Source organism: Nerophis lumbriciformis, linkage group LG19, assembly GCF_033978685.3.
Source record: "Nerophis lumbriciformis linkage group LG19, RoL_Nlum_v2.1, whole genome shotgun sequence".
Taxonomy (NCBI): Eukaryota; Metazoa; Chordata; class Actinopteri; order Syngnathiformes; family Syngnathidae; genus Nerophis; species Nerophis lumbriciformis.
Genome location: NC_084566.2, coordinates 28,955,085 through 28,974,796, shown reverse-complemented (window position 1 = coordinate 28,974,796; position 19,712 = coordinate 28,955,085). Strand labels below are relative to the sequence as shown.

At 39.6% G+C, this 19,712-nt stretch overlaps 2 protein-coding genes across 5 annotated transcripts in view; both read right to left on the bottom strand.

Moving 5' to 3' along the window:
• Positions 1-5,646: 5,646 nt before the first annotated feature.
• On the bottom strand, positions 5,647-10,381 carry LOC133618555 (kelch-like protein 10). Its single transcript, XM_061979026.2, has 5 exons — positions 10,133-10,381; positions 9,557-10,040; positions 8,812-9,423; positions 8,587-8,736; positions 5,647-6,094 (listed from the first exon to the last, which is right to left on the bottom strand). The coding sequence occupies exons 1-5, from the start codon at positions 10,282-10,284 to the stop codon at positions 5,738-5,740; spliced, it is 1,755 nt and encodes a 584-aa protein (XP_061835010.1). The 5' UTR covers positions 10,285-10,381; the 3' UTR covers positions 5,647-5,737.
• A 5,990-nt stretch (positions 10,382-16,371) lies between these two features.
• The window catches only part of LOC133618556 (uncharacterized), a 29,882-nt gene continuing 26,541 nt past the window's right edge, over positions 16,372-19,712 (bottom strand). For all 4 annotated transcript variants that reach the window (XM_061979030.2, XM_061979029.2, XM_061979027.2 and 1 more), the window contains 2 exons: positions 17,394-17,434; positions 16,372-17,297 (listed from right to left, as the gene is read on the bottom strand). In XM_061979030.2, the coding sequence (XP_061835014.1) occupies positions 17,124-17,297; positions 17,394-17,434 (215 nt within the window). In that variant the 3' untranslated portion in view covers positions 16,372-17,123. The remainder of the gene's footprint in view (positions 17,298-17,393; positions 17,435-19,712) is intronic.

Below are 19,712 nucleotides of genomic sequence, written 5' to 3'. Positions count from 1 at the left end.
ATATCAAATAATATTATTTAGCTCATTCACGTAAGAGACTAGATGTATAAGATTTCATGGGATTTAGCGATTAGGAGTGACAGATTGTTTGGTAAACGTATAGCATGTTCTATATGTTATAGTTATTTGAATGACTCTTACCATAATATGTTACGTTAACATACCAGGCACGTTCTCAGTTGGTTATTTATGCCTCATATAACGTACACTTATTCAGCCTGTTGTTCACTATTCTTTATTTATTTTAAATTGCCTTTCAAATGTCTATTCTTGGTGTTGGGATTTATCAAATACATTTCCCCAAAAAATGAGACTTATACTCCAGTGCGACTTATATATGTTTTTTTTCCTTCTTTATTATGCATTTTCGGCAGGTGCGACTTATACTCCGAAAAATACGGTACATAGAAACTAGTAATTAATGAAAATTAGTAAAATTAACTGTTAAAGGTTAGTACTATTAGTGGACCAATCATGTGTGCTTACGGACTGTATCCCTTGCAGACTGTATTGATATATATTGATATATAATGTAGGAACCAGAATATTAATAACAGAAAGAAACAACCCTTTTGTGTGAATGAGTATAAATGGGGGAGGAAGGTTTTTTGGGTTGGTGCACTAATTGTAAGTGTATCTTGTGTTTTTTTATGTTGATTTAATTAAAAAAAACAAAAAACGATACCGATAATAAAAAAAACTATACCGATAATTTCCGATATTACATTTTAACGCATTTATCGGCCGATAATATCGGCAGGACATCTCTATTATTAACCTGTCATTCCCCTTCGGTATTGTTCCCTTAGCATTCAAAGCAGCGGTTATTCATTCCTCTGTTTAAAAGACCTAACCTCAATTTTTGACCTGCTGCTCAACTACAGGCCGGTGTCGTAACTTCCGTTTATCTTAAAAATCATAGAAAAAAATGTTGCGCAACAGCTAAATGAATACTTAGCGTCTAACAATTTTTGTGAACCCTTCCAGTCGGGTTCAGGTCAAATCACTCTGCTGAGACAGCCCTCGCTAAAGCAACTTATGATATGTTGTGCAGACGAATCATCCTTGTCGCTGCTACTTGATCTCAGTGCTTCTTTTGATATCGTTAACCATAACATTTTATAAGAACTCATCCAATCACATGTCGGTATGTCAAACTTAGCTTTTTCTTGGTTTAACTCCTATCTTACTGAAAGGATACAGTGCGTCTCCCATGAAATGTGACCTTGGTTTTTGAAGGTACCGTGGGAGTCCTACAGGGTTTGGTGCTTGGCCCTGCATTCATTAGTATTTATATGCTGCCGGTAGGTTAGTTTTCACTGTTATGTTGATGACACCCAAGCTGACCCTAAAACTGGACTGGACCCACTATGGACTGGACTTTTAACATTATTAACCATATCCACTTCCCAAGAGAAGAGCCTCACATCTGCGGTCCCCTCCAAGGTTTCTCATTGTGCCCATTTGGTTGAGTTTTTTCTTGCCCTTATGTGGGATCTAATGTCGTTGTGGCTTTTGCAGACACTTGTGATTAAGGGTTATATAAATAATCTTTGATTGATTGAAAGCAGACCATTATGCCAGATTGTAGTCATCTGGAGGCCTGTCCTAATGATATCAAACAATGGATGCCCTGTAATTTACTGCATTTAACGCTAAGAAAACAACAATGTTGATTATTGGTCCTGTGGACCAATAATCTAGACCAGGGGTAGGGAACCTATGGCTCTAGAGCCAGATGTGGCTCTTTTGATGACTGCATCTGGCTCTCAGATAAATCTTAGCTGACATTGCTTAACACGATAAGTAATGAATAATTCAGCTGGTAATCACAGTGTTAAAAATAACATTCAAAATATAAAACATTCTCATGCATTTTAATCCATCCATCCGTTTTCTACCACACCTGTTCAAGAAGTCCCATTAATGGTAAGCATTTTATTTATTATTGGTTAGCTTCAGAATAACAATGTTATTAAAAATAATAAGAGACTTATTATTGACATGTCTGTGTAATCATGTTTTGTTTTAGTCATGTTTTGTTTTGTTTAGTTATTGCACTCTTTAGTTTCTGGCTTTTCACTCCCTTGTCTTGTTTCCATGGTTACATATTAGTTTCACCTGTTCCACATTTGGACTCATTGTGCACTCTTGTTTGTCACCATAGCAACCCATTAGTTTTCACCTGTCACGTCACGCACCTGTTTCACGTTTTGAGTCACGCACCTGTTTTCGTTAATCATGTCTGTAGTATTTAAGTTCATTGTTTTCAGTTTGTCTTTCTGGCGACATCCGGATTCATACCCCTGTCACACTCTGTTTACCTCTGCGCACTTCATAGTCCATGCCAAGTAAGTTTTTTTTAATTAATGCCACAGTTAGTGTTTTTGTTTCATTGTTCACAGTTTCTGCCTATGTGCAAGTTTTGTTTTCAATAGCCTAGTTTTGTACCTCCGCCATTGTGCGTGCTTTTCGTTTGTTCTTTTTTGATATATTAAATAAAACATGTACTTCCATTCATTCCCGTCTCGCCCGAGTCAACTTTCCGTTGCCTTCTGGAAAAACAAAATCCAAGGACCAAGTCGTGACAATTATACTCTAAAAATGTTGGTCTTACTTAAAAATGCACGCATTTAGTTGTATTCAGTGTTAAAAAATATTATATGGCTCTCACGGAAATACATTTTAAAATATTTGGCTTTCATGGCTCTCGCAGCCAAAAAAGTTCCCGACCCCTGATCTAGACTAAGGTATTTGTTTAAGGATACCACATTGAAATTTGATAATAAATCAATCGTATAAAGTGACTCAGGGAATAATCAACAACAACAGTGTGTCAGCCAGATTTTTGATTAGGACAAGAAAGTTCCATCATATTACACCTATACTGGCCCACCTGTAGTGGCTCCCTATACACTTGGATACAACTTTAAGGTTTTATTACTTACGAACAAATATACGTCCCAAGAAAACCGTCTTATTAGTCATTCCAAGAGCTTAAAAAGTTTGCAGGCTTTAGACCAGTGGTTCTTAACCTGGGTTCAACTGAACCCTAGAGGTTCGGTGAGTCGGTCTCAGGGGTTCGACGAAGGTCAAGACACACCCAACTCATCGTGTAAATAAAAACTTCTCCCTATCGGAGTATTATGGATACCCCCAAACAATGTTCCCTTTAATTTTCCATCTGATTTGCAGGTGTGTAAAAAAATAATAATTATGTATAAGTTATCACACAACACTTATGCTTAAAGGCCGTTGCTATAGTTATTATAGTGCAGAAGTTGTACTTTTCTATCTGTGCAACGGCACAACTTGTAATCTTGCTTTGCGAGTTGTCTCGTGTCAGCAGTTTGTTTCCAGACCCTGCCTGCTGACTGCCAAAGACGGACATCGAGTACCTCAACGCAGACAAAACAGAGACAGGACGAAATCACGAGTACCAGCACATTTCCATTCTGAATAATCATGTATTGTGTCTACTGGGGCTGCTTGCATTACCCCTCCCTTCAGAAGCAGCCTCAGTGATGTTAACTAGGGACCTCCCGAATAAATAGAGGAGCACGTGGGACTGTACCTTAGAGCGTAGGGGGAAACTGTAACTGAGTGTGCAGCCCAATACGTCTCTCCTCATGAGTAAAATTCAACTCTGTCTCTGCTTGATTCCTTCTTCTTGTCTTGTGTAATAGATAGTTAGTTGTTTGAACCTGACAGTAATTTGTTCTGAGATCATGCACTGTGTTGGTTTTGTTCTTGGAACAAGGTGATGTTCATGCACAGTTCATTTTGTGCACCAGTAAAAAAACATACAACTTTGTCTTAAATTAAAAAAATATATATATAATAATATTTTTCACTAAAGAAGGGTTCGGTGAATGCACATATGAAACAGGTGGGGTTCGGTACCTCCAACAAGGTTAAAGGGGAACATTATCACCAGACCTATGTAAGCGTCAATATATACCTTGATGTTGCAGAAAAAAGACCATATATTTTTTTAACCGATTTCTGAACTCTAAATGGGTGAAATTTGGCGAATTAAACGCCTTTCTATTATTCGCTCTCGGAGCGATGACGTCACAACGTGACGTCACATCAGGAAGCAATCCGCCATTTTCTCAAACACATTACGAACACTGAGTCAAATCAGCTCTGTTATTTTCCGTTTTTTCGACTGTTTTCCGTACCTTGGAGACATCATGCCTCTTCGGTGTGTTGTCGGAGGGTGTAACAACACGAACAGGGACGGATTCAAGTTGCACCAGTGGCTCAAAGATACAAAAGTGGCAAGAAATTGGACGTTTGTTCCGCACACTTTACCGACGAAAGCTATGCTACGACAGAGATGGCAAGAATGTGTGGATATCCTGCTACACTCAAAGCAGATGCATTTCCAACTGGACTGAACAGATCAGCTTTTTTAATTGATGAAAACTGGGCTGTCTGCACTCTCAAAGTGCATGTTGTTGCCAAATGTCTTTCATATGCTGTAAACCTAGTTCATAGTTGTTAGTTTCCTTTAATGCCAAACAAACAAATACCAATCGTTGGTTAGAAGGCGATCGCCGAAATCGTCCTCGCTTTCTCCCGTGTCGCTGGCTGTTGTGTCGTTTTCGTCGGTTTCACTTGCATACGGTTCAAACCGATATGGCTCAATAGCTTCAGTTTCTTCTTCAATTTCATTTTCGCTACCTGCCTCCACACTACAACCATCCGTTTCAATACATGCGTAATCTGTTGAATCGCTTAAGCCAATGAAATCCGAGTCTGAATCCGAGCTAATGTCGCTATACCTTGCTGTTCTATGCGCCATGTTTGTTTGTATTGGCATCACTGTGTGACGTCACAGGAAAATGGACGGGTGTATATAACGATGGTTAAAATCAGGCACTTTGAAGCTTTTTTTTGGGAATATTGCGTGATGGGTAAAATTTTGAAAAAAACTTCGAAAAATAAAATAAGCCACTGGGAACTGATTTTTAATGGTTTTAACCCTTCTGAAATTGTGATAATGTTCCCCTTTAAGAACCACTGCTTTAGAGTGTTTTTAATAAAGGCTCTGGAATGCCCTATCAGCAACACTTAGAGATGTCACCTCGGTAGAAGCATTTGAGTCCCACCTTAAAACTCATCTCGCTTTTAAATACTGTTTTAGATCAGTTAACCTGCTGCTTCTCTTTTTTCCTTGGCAAGTGACTCCCCTGTTTGTATTTGCAGAACTGGTCTAGTGACTCAAAAAGGCAAAATAGGAGTGTGTCATCATGGTCGAGTTTTGCATAGCAACATGAACTGCTGAGTTTGAGTGAGAATGGGGACTCAGGGTTTGAACTCAAATGGTATCATCTCTAAGCAGGAAGTAAGATGTGGTGCCCTCTGGACAGTTTACTTCTTATAAACCTGGTTTTGACTTTAGGCTTCATCAGTAAACACTTTTTTGTGTCTGCACTATCCATTTTTAAGCCTGTTTGTCACACAACTCTTTAATCCCTACGGGTTGAATCTCACAACATTGTTTTTCATGTGGTTGGTTTTAATGGTGTACCAAAAAAGAGCAGCTTTCATTACTTGATTGACCCTTTGATAATATATGTATTTCATCAACATTGTTCAAATGTGTAAGAAAATTGTAGAATGAAATGAAGCTGTGTGTTTTGTAGTTTTGAGGTTGCTATTTTATTCAGTTATCCCTCTTGGTGGCTGTCTTTCAGTTTATTCTGAAACACCTCTCTGGCATGTGAAGTCATTCTTCCATTGCTGTCACTTCATCTTCCAAGAAGAGCAAAGGTAAATTGTTTCGAACTATAGAGCACTGGGTCATGTTGTGGAGTCCAGTCATCACACAGCAAGTCAAACCGCTACGCGAGAGCCTCATATCACTTGCTGGAGACCACAAACCAGATGTTAGGTCGTAGTACTCAACGTGGCTGGTTGTGGAGTTACCATTGTAACCCCCAGAGACGATGAGGCAATCCTCGACAACTTCAATGCCAAAGTTGCTTCTTGGGCATTGCATGTGTGGCAAGATAATCCAGCTGTTGGACAATGGGTTGTAGGCCTCAGCGCTGCTCAGACGGATTTCACCATCGAAACCTCCAACCTTTGAGAGCAAAAGCAGACTGCAGAATCATGTTTAAACATGCATGTGTATGTACTGATTGTGTGGTTGTATGTACATATCTGCATATTCTATAAAAGTTGAACGAAAAGCAACAGGACTTCTTCTTGGTTGATGAAGATGTTACACATTTAATTGAAAGGGTTTTTTTTTCTTCAGTTTTGGACAATATGTATGTCTCTGGTTGATGTATGGGTGGTAACGTCTGCCTGAATAATACACAGATGTGCTTTGATGGCAGAAACTAGAGGCTGCAAGGAGCTTCCTTCACAGGGTGTCTGGGCTCTCACTTATAGATGAATGATTCTGTTACATTAATATCCATTTTAGATGCCTCTTAGGTGAGGTGTTCCGCACATGCCTACCTGCAAGACACCAGGGTATACCAAGGACACACTAGGAGCACTATGTATCAATGCCTGGCATTTCGCTGGTCAAGGTAAATACAGCTTTAAAAGGTGCACTTTCAGGCACTGATCAAAACCATAACATTGGGCCCTTCTATTGGCAAACTTGATGCCATACCCACTTTCTGACAAATCCAGTACAAATTGGGACATGTCTGCAAAGAGAATAACTGATCTGATGTGGTGATGTCAAGAGTTTGGGAAGGTTGGCAGATTGACCGCTGGGATCGTTTGGAAATTCCTAAATGTTAACCCAGAAATTCCACCCCCGGTGCAAACCGTTTAATTGGGGCAAGGTGACAATTCTCAGGTGAAGATGCTTGTTGTGATGGTCTGTGCCAATGAGATACTGACTACCAGTGACGTGCAGTCACTAGAGGCAGGTGAGGCGGGGAAAGAAAAAAAAAAGGAAAATTAAACATTTTTTATTAAATTGTTATATGTATCCAGTGATTATACTATACAGTTATTTTCCATTTAACTTCACCAGTTTTAGATTATTTTTATTTAAAATCGCTGAATTTTCACATTTGCCGTTCAAATACTGAGAAGAGACGGTGCGGTGAACAGCAGCCAGTTGAGGCACGTCACTGCGTTGTGCCTCACCATGGATTGCGGACTGGGCTAACTGCTGGCTTGCTGTGCAGTGAGACTGTATTGCTATATGAATTATATTATACATTTCCATAGTTTAGTTAGCTGAGGTATATAATGTACAGTGTATTTTGTCAGCAACTGTATGTGTGTAAAGTATTTCTTGTGCTGAGCGATCATAAAACGGCTGCAAAAGACGCACTGGCTGAGGCTCGCCTCCTGCACCCCTGCGGAAGAATGCACGGCAACTCCTGACGGGAGTGTTGTATCAACTAAAGCCCACACTTAAACTTTCCACGTGCAAGACTGAATCTATTTAAAAAAGTTATTTCATAAGAAGCCAAAAAGTGCAAAAACAATCATGTTTGTGTTGGAGGAGTTGTGAATGACTGCAGGGCCACAACATTAGGTACACCTGCAGACTGCAGGTGTACCTAATTCACAACTCCTCCAACACGAACATTATTGTTTTTGCACTTTTTGGCTTCTTATTAAATAACTTTTGTAACCTATTTTTATGGGCTTTCCTCTTTGTGATGTTAAGTTTCTGTTATGCGCTGTTATACAGTATATGCCTTGAGCTCTTATTTTGAAGGCGCTAAGAGCGGAAGTGATAACACGTTGGAGTGGAGCGGAGTTTTTTGAAAGAAGGTAAATAAAGTGGTCCTCGTGTAAACTGGAGCCTCCGTGTTTGTTATTTTGTAGTTTCATACAGTATAGGCGACATTTATAAACCCTCGGTTACACTTTTTTAAATAGATTCAATCTTGCACGTGGAAAGTTTAAGTGAGGGCTTTAGTTGCGGCGCATGGACTTCATTTATAAGTAAAGGTAAGACCACGTTTTTTTTTTATTAAATGTGCTTTTTTGTGTGCTACAGTTTGTATGTGTAAAGTTAAAGTTAAGTTAAAGTACCAATGTTTGTCTCACACACACACACTAGGTGTAATAAAATTTGTCGTCTGCATTTGACCCATCCCCTTGTTCACTCCCTGGGAGGTGAGGGGAGCAGTGGGCAGCAGCGGCGCCGCGCCCGGGAATCATTTTTGGTGATTTAACCCCCAATTCCAACCCTTGATGCTGAGTGCCAAGCAGGGAAGAATGCTGGTATGAGCTTTTAAACATAACCCGTTGACTGCTGCCAATCAAATGGTGAATAAGATACTCTTTAGGGTTCATATGTTTGTAAATCTGACTGTGATGAAGTCAGTGCCTCACCAGCCATCAACCTCACCGCACGTCACTGTAAAAAAGATACAAACCTAAGAAAGGGATACTTTTTCATATTTAAGTAGTAAGACATTGCCAGTGGATAAAAAACTTGGCTTCCATTTTGTCCGGGCATGACAAGCATTAACATTGGATCTCAACCCTGATGAGTGTTTTTGTTAATCCAATGTTTTTAGGCAAACCATCTTAAAACCACTGTTGATCACACTAAATATAGATGGTATGTGACATACTACTACTCACTGCATAAATATGATCAGCAAACCCAATGACTCCAACACCACTGCGGCGGCTGCCCATTGGGGCAATCATAGTCCACTCGTTGGTCTCTGGGCTATAGTACTCTGCTGTTTGCAAGGGTTCATTTCCATTAAAACCCCCACAAACATAAATCTGGAAACAACAGAATGATTGGCAAAACAAAGTGAGCTTTCATAAGAAACATGCTTAATCCTACGCTACACCTACCTTGTTGTTGAGGGACGTGCAGCTGGCATCACTCCTCTGTTCGTGCATACTAGCAATAAAAGTCCACTGGTTGGTCTCAGGCCTGTAATATTCTGCAGTCTTTAGCCTTACATGTCCATCAAAACCACCTATTACGTAGATGCATCCATTTAGCACAGTTACGCTCACATAGCAGCGACGATAGTGCATGGGTGCCACTTCCTGCCAGGCCCGCGTGTTCAGGTCAAAGCGGCTGACAGTGTTGTAATGTTCCGCACCATCAAAACCACCGAGACAGTAAATGCAGTCATTGAGAAAGGCAGCACCGCAGTAAGCGCGGGCTTGATCCATTTTGTCAAACAGGTAGTCCCAACAGTTGGCATGCACATCATATGCCTCGATACAGTCTGTTGCACTCGGACCACTCCAGCCTCCAATCGCCAACAACATGGCAGAAGGCAGGCGAGGACGGGCGATGAGGTTGCAATATCCAGAGACGGAGTTGGTTGTCATGTGTCGCATCACACGTGCTGCAAAAGCAACCATGTCCAAGCATTCTCGGCTGTCCTGCACCTGCTGATTGGACAATACGTTGATGGTGATGTACTCCTGACTCACCAGAGCTAGACGCACCTGCATAGTGTCAGGAATACAGATTACAGTTGTCCAAAACATTCTTCTTCTGATTGTTATTGTATTGTAAATCTTCAAGCTAATAATATAAATTACAGACAGGAAATCCACAAGACGAAAGTGATTGACTTACTTTTTCTAGGAGCACCGCCAAGTTTCTGCCCCGCTCCCCCGGTGCGTCTGCAATCCAGTGAAGAATGGCCTCGTAAACGGTGTTTTCCTTTTTCACTATCAGGTCGTCTCTGTCAAGGATGTCGCAGAAGTCCTGCATAGAGAGTTGCCTCAACTCATCAGCGTTTGCAACTTCTTCAAAGTGGTAGAGGATGTATTGATAGGCCTTGAGCTGCAGCTCCGGGGTGTAGCAGTTCTTTGTGAACTGCCAGATGCCGATGCAGTTCTCCGGGCAGAGCTTCTCTGTTAGAAACTTACAGCAGGTTTGAACAATGCCTGTCACGTTAAACTTATCAGCGGCTATCAACAAGTCCTGTACATTGTCCTCTGTCACTGACACACAGTCGGTGTATGCAAAATCAGTGAAGAGCTGCATGAGGTGAGCTGTCAGACCTTGTATGACATAAACAATCTGATCCGACGCTGACCATCGTAGAAAGAGGGCTCTGGACATCAGGAAAACAGAGAAATATTACAAACACACACAGCATTAACGAATTGTGTTAATAATCATCATATTCATATTAGGATAACTCACCCAAAGTACGGACTGCAGTTACATAGGATGATTTTATGGATATGAAATTCAACATTGTCTATTTTGATAATGGCGTCGTTAAGTCTTTTTGTCAGACGCAGTTCCTCGTACACAGAGACACATTTGCTTGAAAGTCTACCATCATGATTCATCTTGAATTTTGACCATTTCTGACAACTTTGGATTTCCGCCAAGTCTCAGTAGAAACAACATGAAGCAGAGAAGACTTCTACGATTACATCATCGTGGTGTTCTGTTTCAAAAGCCATCATACGTGTCATCATAAAAGAGTCACCGCTTTAATTTGAAAGAACATCACTAAGCCCTTCTACACACATATTTCTAATATTTCTTACAAAAGCTGGCTAAGGAACGGACCGTTGCAATGCCTAAATGTTTGTTTTTTTTTGATCCCGTGTCATTCCAACTTGGGTTTTAATTATTGTGATATATTTATACATCAATTCAATCACAGAAACTTGTCTTTAGTTTTGTAGTTTTTAATGCAGACACTACGGGCCTGATTTACAAAAGGTTTGCATGTACTAAAATATGTGCAAACTTGATAGCACATGCAAAGATGTGTGCAAAGAGGACTGTGTCTGTTAAGTGAGCAAAATAAGGCGTGCCATCCATTTTCTGTCTCTGTCTTCATTAAAACACAAAATAAATGACCTAGATATCAAATAGGAAGAGGCAACATCACACTGTGACATAGCAGACAAAAACATATGCACACCTTCATGATGGGAATAATGAACAACAAATCAATGATTGAAGTGACAAACTTGCCATCCAAGCAATACATTGTTTGTTGACAAGAATACATGACCGCAATCGAAGCACATTTGTCAGGCTTGCTACTGACAGTTTGGTCATGTTGGTGTTTTCCTGTGTTTGGTGTTTAGTTCCAGTCAAGCGCTCTTATTTGTAGTTTCTACTTCCTGTCTCGTGTGTTGTCATGCAGTGACTTTGTCCCTGCCTCTGAGCACTGTTTCCCTCATCTGCTCTTAATTGGCAATCAGGGACAGGTGTATCCACTGATATATTTACCGCCGTTGACATATGTGTACTGTTGCGTTTTGGACCAGTTGTTCCTCCCAGGGAATTCAAGTCACAAGTCGCTCCCAAGCTCTTTACGACACTTAAAGCTGAGTAGAAAAACCACCAGAGACAGAATAGGTATTTTGTAATATATTTGCAAAGCTTTGCATATACATTGAGACCAGTCCAGCATAGAACATTCAATCGCGCCGCCAAGATGGTCTGCCTCCCCCGAAAAACCCTCTTCCCTCTTAAGTCTCTCTCTCTCCCACCCTCGCAGACATGTCCCTCCAGCCAAAACACATGCCCATTGTCCTCCGCACCTGGAAATAAGGCTAGATAAGAGAAAGGAGTATCTCTCTTTCTTACATCAGAAGATTCAAGGTTAAGCACACAGTTTTTGCAGACAACCAAAAGACCACAATTGGAAGAAAAACACTAGCTGTTTTGTAATATGATTATGAAATAAAAGAAGTAACACTTAAATTCGGATATATGTAAATATCTGCCTCCGACAGTACCTATCTTTACGTATTGCTTCCTGTTGGTAAAGTAGCTCCCTCCCCAGTTTCAGACCAATCCTCTGATGCCATATCGCTCCAATTCATTGATTAAGATATCATAAATAATTGTGTCAAATGCTTTAGTTGGATCCACAAATACTGCTGCTGCACATTCTTTAAAATCTATTGCATTGGTAATTTCCTCTGTTATTTCAATTAATGCCATTTATATAGAAATGTTAGCTCTGTATCTGTTTTGGTTGTCTGCAAACAACAGTTTGCAGACAACCAAAAAAAAGGTAGAAATCCCCTGCGGAGTTCATCCAGGGATACAAAGTCTTGTGTCTTCGTTTAAAGTCTTGTGTCTTTGTTTAAAAAACCCTTTAAACGAAGCTAATTTCATTTACAACCAGGTCTGTAAGATAAGGTCCTTTTTTTTCTTCTTTTTTTCTTTTCTTTTTTCTTTCTTTTTTTTTAGATAAGATAAATAAATCTTTTCTTGGATAAAAAAAGAAAGTAAAACAATATAAAAATAATTACATTAAAAAAAAAAAAAAGTTTAATTAAATGAAAATGTAAGTGGACCAGCAGCACAAACAATCAAGTGTGCTTCAGGGACTGTGTCCCTTGCAGAAGTGTTGTCCATGTTGTGGGAACCAGAATATTGGTAGCAGAAAGAAACAACCCGTTTTGTGTGAGTGGGTGTGTATGAGTGTGAATGGGAGAGGGAGGGTTTTTTTGGGGGGTTGATGCACTAGTTGAAAGTGTATCGTGTGTTTTTTTCTATGTTGATTTAATTAAAAAAAAAAAAAAAAAAAAAAAAAAACAACAGTTTGTCCAATCTGTTGTTGGATAACTTGTTTATGATTTTCGGGAATTGTGGAAGAAAAGAAACAGGTCTGTAATTTGTAAATCGGTGTTTGTCTCTAGTTTTGTACATCGGTACAACTTTTGCTATTTTAATTTCTTTTGGGAATGTGCCAGTTTGAAATGATGGATTGCGGATGTACGTCAATGGTTCTGAGATTTCTTCAATAACTATTTTTATCACTTTCATGGTATTTCCGTGACAGTCAGATGAGGTCTTAGATTTACAAACCCCGTTTCCATATGAGTTGGGAAATTGTGTTAGATGTAAATATAAACGGAATACAATGATTTGCAAATCCTTTTCAACCCATATTCAATTGACTGCACTACAAAGACAACATATTTGATGTTCAAACTCATAAACTTTATTTTTTTTTTGCAAATAATAATTAACTTAGAATTTCATGGCTGCAACACGTGCCAAAGTAGTTGGGAAAGGGCATGTTCACCACTGTGTTACATGGCCTTTCCTTTTAACAACACTCAGTAAACGTTTGGGAACTGAGGAGACACATTTTTTAAGCTTCTCAGGTGGAATTCTTTCCCATTCTTGCTTGATGTACAGCTTAAGTTGTTCAACAGTCCGGGGGTCTCCGTTGTGGTATTTTAGGCTTTATAATGCGCCACACATTTTCAATGGGAGACAGGTCTGGACTACAGGCAGGCCAGTCTAGTACCTGCACTCTTTTACTATGAAGCCACGTTGATGTAACACATGGCTTGGCATTGTCTTGCTGAAATAAGCAGGGGCGTCCATGGCAATGTTGCTTGGATGGCAACTTATGTTGCTCCAAAACCTGTATGTACCTTTCCGCATTAATGGCGCCTTCACAGATGTGTAAGTTACCCATGTCTTGGGCACTAATACACCCCCATACCATCACAGATGCTGGCTTTTCAACTTTGCGCCTATAACGATCCGGATGGTTCTTTTCCTCTTTGGTCCGGAAGACACGACGTCCACAGTTTCCAAAAACAATTTGAAATGTGGACTCGTCAGACCACAGAACATTTTTCCACTTTGTATCAGTCCATCAACGGCGTTTCTGGGTTTTGTTGATAAACGGTTTTTGCCTTGCATTGGAGAGTTTTAACTTGCACTTACAGATGTAGCGACCAACTGTAGTTACTGACAGTGGGTTTCTGAAGTCTTCCTGAGCCCATGTGGTGATATCCTTTACACACTGATGTCGCTTGTTGATGCAGTACAGCCTGAGGGATAGACGGTCACAGGCTTAGCTGCTTACGTGCAGTGATTTCTCCAGATTCTCTGAACCCTTTGATGATATTACGGACCGTAGATGGTGAAATCCCTAAATTCCTTGCAACAGCTGGTTGAGAAATGTTTTTCTTAAACTGTTCAACAATTTGCTCACACATTTGTTGACAAAGTGGTGACCCTCGCCCCATCCTTGTTTGTGAATGACTGAGCATTTCATGGAATCTACTTTTATACCCAATCATGGCACCCACCTGTTCCCAATTTGCCTGTTAACCTGTGGGATGTTCCAAATAAGTGTTTGATGAGCATTCCTCAACTTTATCAGTATTTATTGCCACCTTTCCCAACTTTTTTGTCACGTGTTGCTGGCATCAAATTCTATAGTTAATGATCATTTGCAAAAAAAAAAAAGGTTTATCAGTTTGAACATCAAATATGTTGTCTTTGTAGCATATTCAACTGAATATGGGTTGAAAATGATTTGCGAATCATTGTATTCCGTTTATATTTACATCTAACACAATTTCCCAACTCATATGGAAACGGGGTTTGTACATTTCTTTACCATGTTGATTATTTCCTTTTCTTTCACATTATTGAGGAACATGGAGAACATCCTCAAATCATTGCTGAACAAAGATAGATTTGTTCCTAATTTTAATGTAACGACAACTTCCGAGAGAAGTATTGTGTGGGCTTGAGTTGTGTTTGTAAATTAGTTTCCAGTGTAACATTTGCTGGTGAAAGAATTAAAGTTTCATGGGTGATTTTTTTTTAAATTTCATAATCACGTCTGAGTAAGAAGCTAATACCAAACAAATCTAAGAATATTTTTTTGAAATATGGAACCAAAGGCTATTTGGGTTTCTTAAAAAGGATCTTAGCTAGTTTACTTTCAGAGTGCCATTTAGGCTGTCAAAATCAATAGGTCTTAATCCTCCATTCTCAAATTGTTTAATTAGAATACATTGCCTAATATTATGTGCTTTTTGCTTCCATATAGAGTGACGTTTTGATTGATTTATTGAAACTTTTATTAGTAGATTGCACGGTACAGTACATATTCCGTACAATTGACCACTAAATGGTAACAAGTTTTTCAACTTGTTTAAGTCGGGGTCCACGTTAATCAATTAATTGTAATTCATGGTAATTCACGTGTATTTGGTTATCAGATTTAATTGCTGATGTAGGTACTCCTAATATATAGCATGGGGTATATAAGCAGAGAAATATTTTGGTGAGAATTATTTTTTTTTTTGGATGTGTCTAGAGTAAGTGCGTCAAACGTACAGCTCGTGGGCCGGATCAGGCCCCCAAACAGGTTTAATCTGGCAGAGGCAGAGTTTGGAGTGTCTTCTTTAGCTTGCTTTCCATGTTTATGTACTCACTGCCCACTGTGTCCAGGAACTTGGAAAATGTTTTCGTGCCATTTGCGGTTTGACGCCGGTATCATGCTAATTAGCTGCCTGAAAGCGGGTGACTCCACTGTAGAAATAGTCTGCATGTCTTCCAGCACATACGCTGCAATGGCTCTATCAATGTTGTCCTGGCAAGCAGTCCCTCCATTAAAATCCTTAGGTGAAGTGTCTCTCTTTACTAACTTTGTCAAAGCACGTTGCTTTTGTAGCTGTTTCAGCTGTTTTGGGCAGTAGATAGGCTCTTTGATCCAAGACACAACTTACATTTAACTAAAATGTTCTTTTCTTTGTGCTCAAAAAAAGAAAAGTAGTGAGAATATCTCCATGTTAAGAAACTCGACTGCAGCTCCGCCATGATCAGACACGCCCCCCCCAACCCCCCCACCTCCCCACACCCACACACAGACACACACAGAACGCACCTCTTCCTTGTGACACAAGATATTCGGAGGACGACACTGCAGCGCTCCAATAAAACACACTCAAATCTTCTGTTTCTAGCCGATGCTACATAAAAAATAACGTAAAATAACTCAGTAACATATACATTCCCTGTACAAACACATATACACATTCTGTACATATACATTCATTGTACAAACACATATACACATTCTGTACATATACAAGTACATATGCATACTTACACTCATGCACATAATCACGTTTCAACAAACATATATTAACGTTGTTGCCCTAGGGTAAACTGGGTGTAACACATGGCACACTGACAAAGCTTAACCTATTGTTACTATAACAATCTACAAGGTTAATGTAGGTTGCTTCTCTTTCTCCCCCTCCATTTTTCTGCATTCTTTCGTATCTCAAGTTATCATTACGTATATGTATTGTTGCATTTGAACAACTGTATTGTTGATAATAAAGGTAAATTATTGGTATTGTTCATTATCAATAGCGCTATTTCTATTGGTATTTGTATTGATCCATTTGTAGTATAATAATGCTCATTGTCATTTCTGTATTATTTTTTATTTTTCGCTAACTGCTTATTTGCTATTACTTTTACCATCATATTTGTACATGTCGTATTTGCTGATGTTGCTCTATTGTTGTTGTTGTTGTTGTTGTTTGCTGCTGTTGTTTTTGTCTCTCTGTCTAATCCCCCTCTTGTCCCCACAATTTCCCCCTCTGTCTTCTTTTTTTTCTCTTTCTATCCCCTCCTGCTCCGGCCCGGCTGCACTAAATGATAATATAAATACATTTAATAAAGTCAAATACAAATAAGGCAACAAGAGAAGTATCCTACACTTCTCTTTTGTAAAGTAAATCTGAACAGCCGACATGGGCATCTACATCAACTATATGATTTGCCTGAGAAGCTGGACAGGACACAAAAAAAACAAAAAAAACAAAACAAAAACAAAAACAAAAAAAAACTCAGTAACGCATCATGCAGTAACGGTAACTGAGTTACTGAATATAAAAAATAACGCATTAGACTACTAGTTACCGCCGAAACTAACGGCGTTACTTTGTAAGGCGTAAGTCCCAACACTGTCCGCTATACATTATCCATTATATGAGTTTAATAATGTGTTTGAAAATCAAAAATAGGAATTTAAACAACGAGTGGAAAACTATGTTCTCAATTCCCTATTCAATTTGTTTGGACTTAGGGTGAATTGTGTCTTTTCAGGATCCTTGTCTGTGAGTGACCCAAATCAACAGAAGAAGACAAAAAACAATGTAAGTGTCGTCAAAACAATTTTGTCGCAATCAAGGGATCCCTTCTAATTTTTTGGTCAAAAATTCAACCAGAAGCTTGCCAGAAGCTTGTGGATGGCTGCCAAAAGTGCCTTATTGCAGTGAAACTTGCCAAGGGACATGTAAGCAAATATTAACATTGCTGTATGTATACTTTTGACCCAGCAGATGTATTTACGAGCAGAGCAGACAGCAGGTCTTTTCCTTCAGATTGCTTTCATGACTTGAGCATAGATAGACTTTGGTGAGGTGTTGTCAGCCGTAAGGGGTTCCAGCGGAGCCGTTGGAAACCCTACCAGGGCATATGTGCCGTTTGCAGAAAGATCCAGGTCACCATCATTGAGGTGATTAGCATTCGAAATAGTTTCATGGGAGCTTTTCTGAAAACAAATTAAAGACATTTGTTTAACACATTGGGACTTTTCCCACAATTTTTATGCAACCTTTCGTCAAGTGGAGAGAAATAGAGCACTTACGCGCATGTCTGCATATTCGGTCGATGCGGGGTCCATTCGATCTGTGGGGTATTTGCAGAAATCATTACAGTGTTCAGTGTAATTTAAAGGTGTACCTGCAAGGCAACAGTCATCTTGCAAAGGCATAGGATGCTTAACTGTTTAGGATAGTAGGTAGGGCCGTGTAAGAGATACAGTGAGAGTTTTGGTGATTGGAACCATGATTGTGGTAAAGGGTACTTGGGTTGTGCTTTGTTTTTTACATTGTAAGAGTTTTCACATCAGCTAAACTAAAGTCACACATATTTCACAGGGAATATGCAGAGTGTTATCCATAGGAACTCACTCATTTGTACCACAGACCAAGTGGAACATATCATTTGTGATGGAGTGTGGAAGGAAGGGAACAACAGAATTTACAAAGGTGCGTGTTGCATTAAAGCATGGCCCGCCGTGTAATTTCACTTGGCCCTTGAGGCGATATCAAATTAACACTAGAGCTGGCCCGCCGATTATATACAGCGGCGATGTCGCGGTAGCACCGCATTCACTGCTAATTCTCATACTTGCCAACCCTCCCGGGAGATTCCCAAATTTCAGTGCCCCTCTCGAAAATCGTCACGTCCGCTTTTCATCCAGTCCAACGAGTGCTGGCCCAGTCACATAACGTGCGGCTTCTGCACGCAATCACAAGTGAATGCAACGCATACTTGATCAACAGCGATACAGGTCACACTGAGGGTGGCCGTATAAACAACTTTAACACTATTAGAAATATACGCCACACTGTGAACCCACACCAAACAAGAATGACAAACACATTTCGGGAGAACATCCGCACCGTAACACAACATAAACACAACAGAACAAATACCCAGAACCCTTTGCAGCACTAACTCTTCCGGGACGCTACAAGGTGTGTGTGTGTGTGGAAGGGGGGGATGTGACGACAGCTCGTAGAGGACTTTTAAAGGCAGTGCCTTTAAGGCACGCCCCCAAGACTGTGGTCCGGGTGGACTACGAGATATAATGACTGATGAACACCTTCGTTTGATAATGAAGGTTGCCTCAGCTCAAAGCCTGAGCCCCGACATTAATGAACTAGCATCCAAGAAAAGATGGCAGGTATCTGGCTTGGGCACATCAGATTAGATCAGTGTGTTGCAAACTGAGCAGTTTAAAGTCCTGAATGGTTGGTTTATTCAACCATGTTATGAACAAGTATTGCACTCTTATTGTTTTGAGGCATGTTAAAAAAAAGAATGCACTTTGTGACTTCAATAATAAATATGGCAGTGCCATGTTGGCATTTTTTTCCAAAACTTTATTTATTTATTTTGGAAAACCTTGTTACATTGTTTAATGCATCCAGCGGGGCATTACAACAAATTTAGGCATAATAATGTGTTAATTCTACGACTGTATATATCGGTATCGGTTGATATCGGTATCGGTAATTAAGAGTTGGACAATATTGGAATATCGGATATCGGTAAAAAAGCCATTATCGGACATCTCTATAAGCAACTAATCAATGGTGAATATGTTCCCCATACTAAAATGTTACCCAAACCGCAAATATAAAGTTTGAGTAAAACATGGTTCCTACTGTGGAAAGATCATAAATCCTGAATCATTGTGGTATTATCACGTCAGTTTGACATTGTATGCACTAGTCCTCATGGGAAATGTGGTCTTCCTTCAGGCAAAACACTTCCGCTTTGGTCCACTGGCACCACCAAAATCAACCAAAACTGAAAGTTCTTAAATTCAAAATAATTGAAACCAGGGGCGTCACTAGCTTTTAAGGACAGGGGGGGCTTTGCCCCCAGGAGATGCACAGGATGCGAGCGAACGTTACGCACAAGCACAAAACTTCACAAACGGCTAACAAAGACTTAGAAATGATTCATTGTTATTTTTTTATTTTTTTTTAAATGCACGGGACGAAATGAAATGCTCCCCGGGACGATGGCTTTTAACCATTTTTTTCTTTTTCTTTTTATGTATTTATTCATTTTACATTTTATATTAAATGTCTTGGTTTTTCCTCCCTCTGAAAATTCTATGAAATGTTTAACAAGCCATCCTATAATAATACAACAGCTATTAATGTAACAATACAATAAAACAAATATATTTAATTATGTTTTTTTCATTATTTTAACAATAGGCTAATGTACATTACTTTATATAGATTCTACAAGAAACACAAAACTTAAAAACTAAATTATTTACAATTGCACACACAAGGTTTCGTGCAGCTTCACTCATTGTAAAGGAAGATAATGTGCTTCATACACCTGCAGGACCGCAAGCAAGGTCGCAGAGAAAATGCGG

Excerpts from the sequence above, each read along its gene's own strand:
- LOC133618555 (XM_061979026.2), bottom strand. The coding sequence starts at position 10,284 with ATGAATCATGATGGTAGACTTTCAAGCAAATGTGTCTCTGTGTACGAG. Across the intron at positions 10,041-10,132 it reads AACTGCAGTCCGTACTTTGG|AGCCCTCTTTCTACGATGGT; the intron begins GTGAGTTATCCT and ends CCTGATGTCCAG. Across the intron at positions 6,095-8,586 it reads TTGCTGATCATATTTATGCA|GTTGGAGGTTTCGATGGTGA; the intron begins GTGAGTAGTAGT and ends TTGCTCTCAAAG.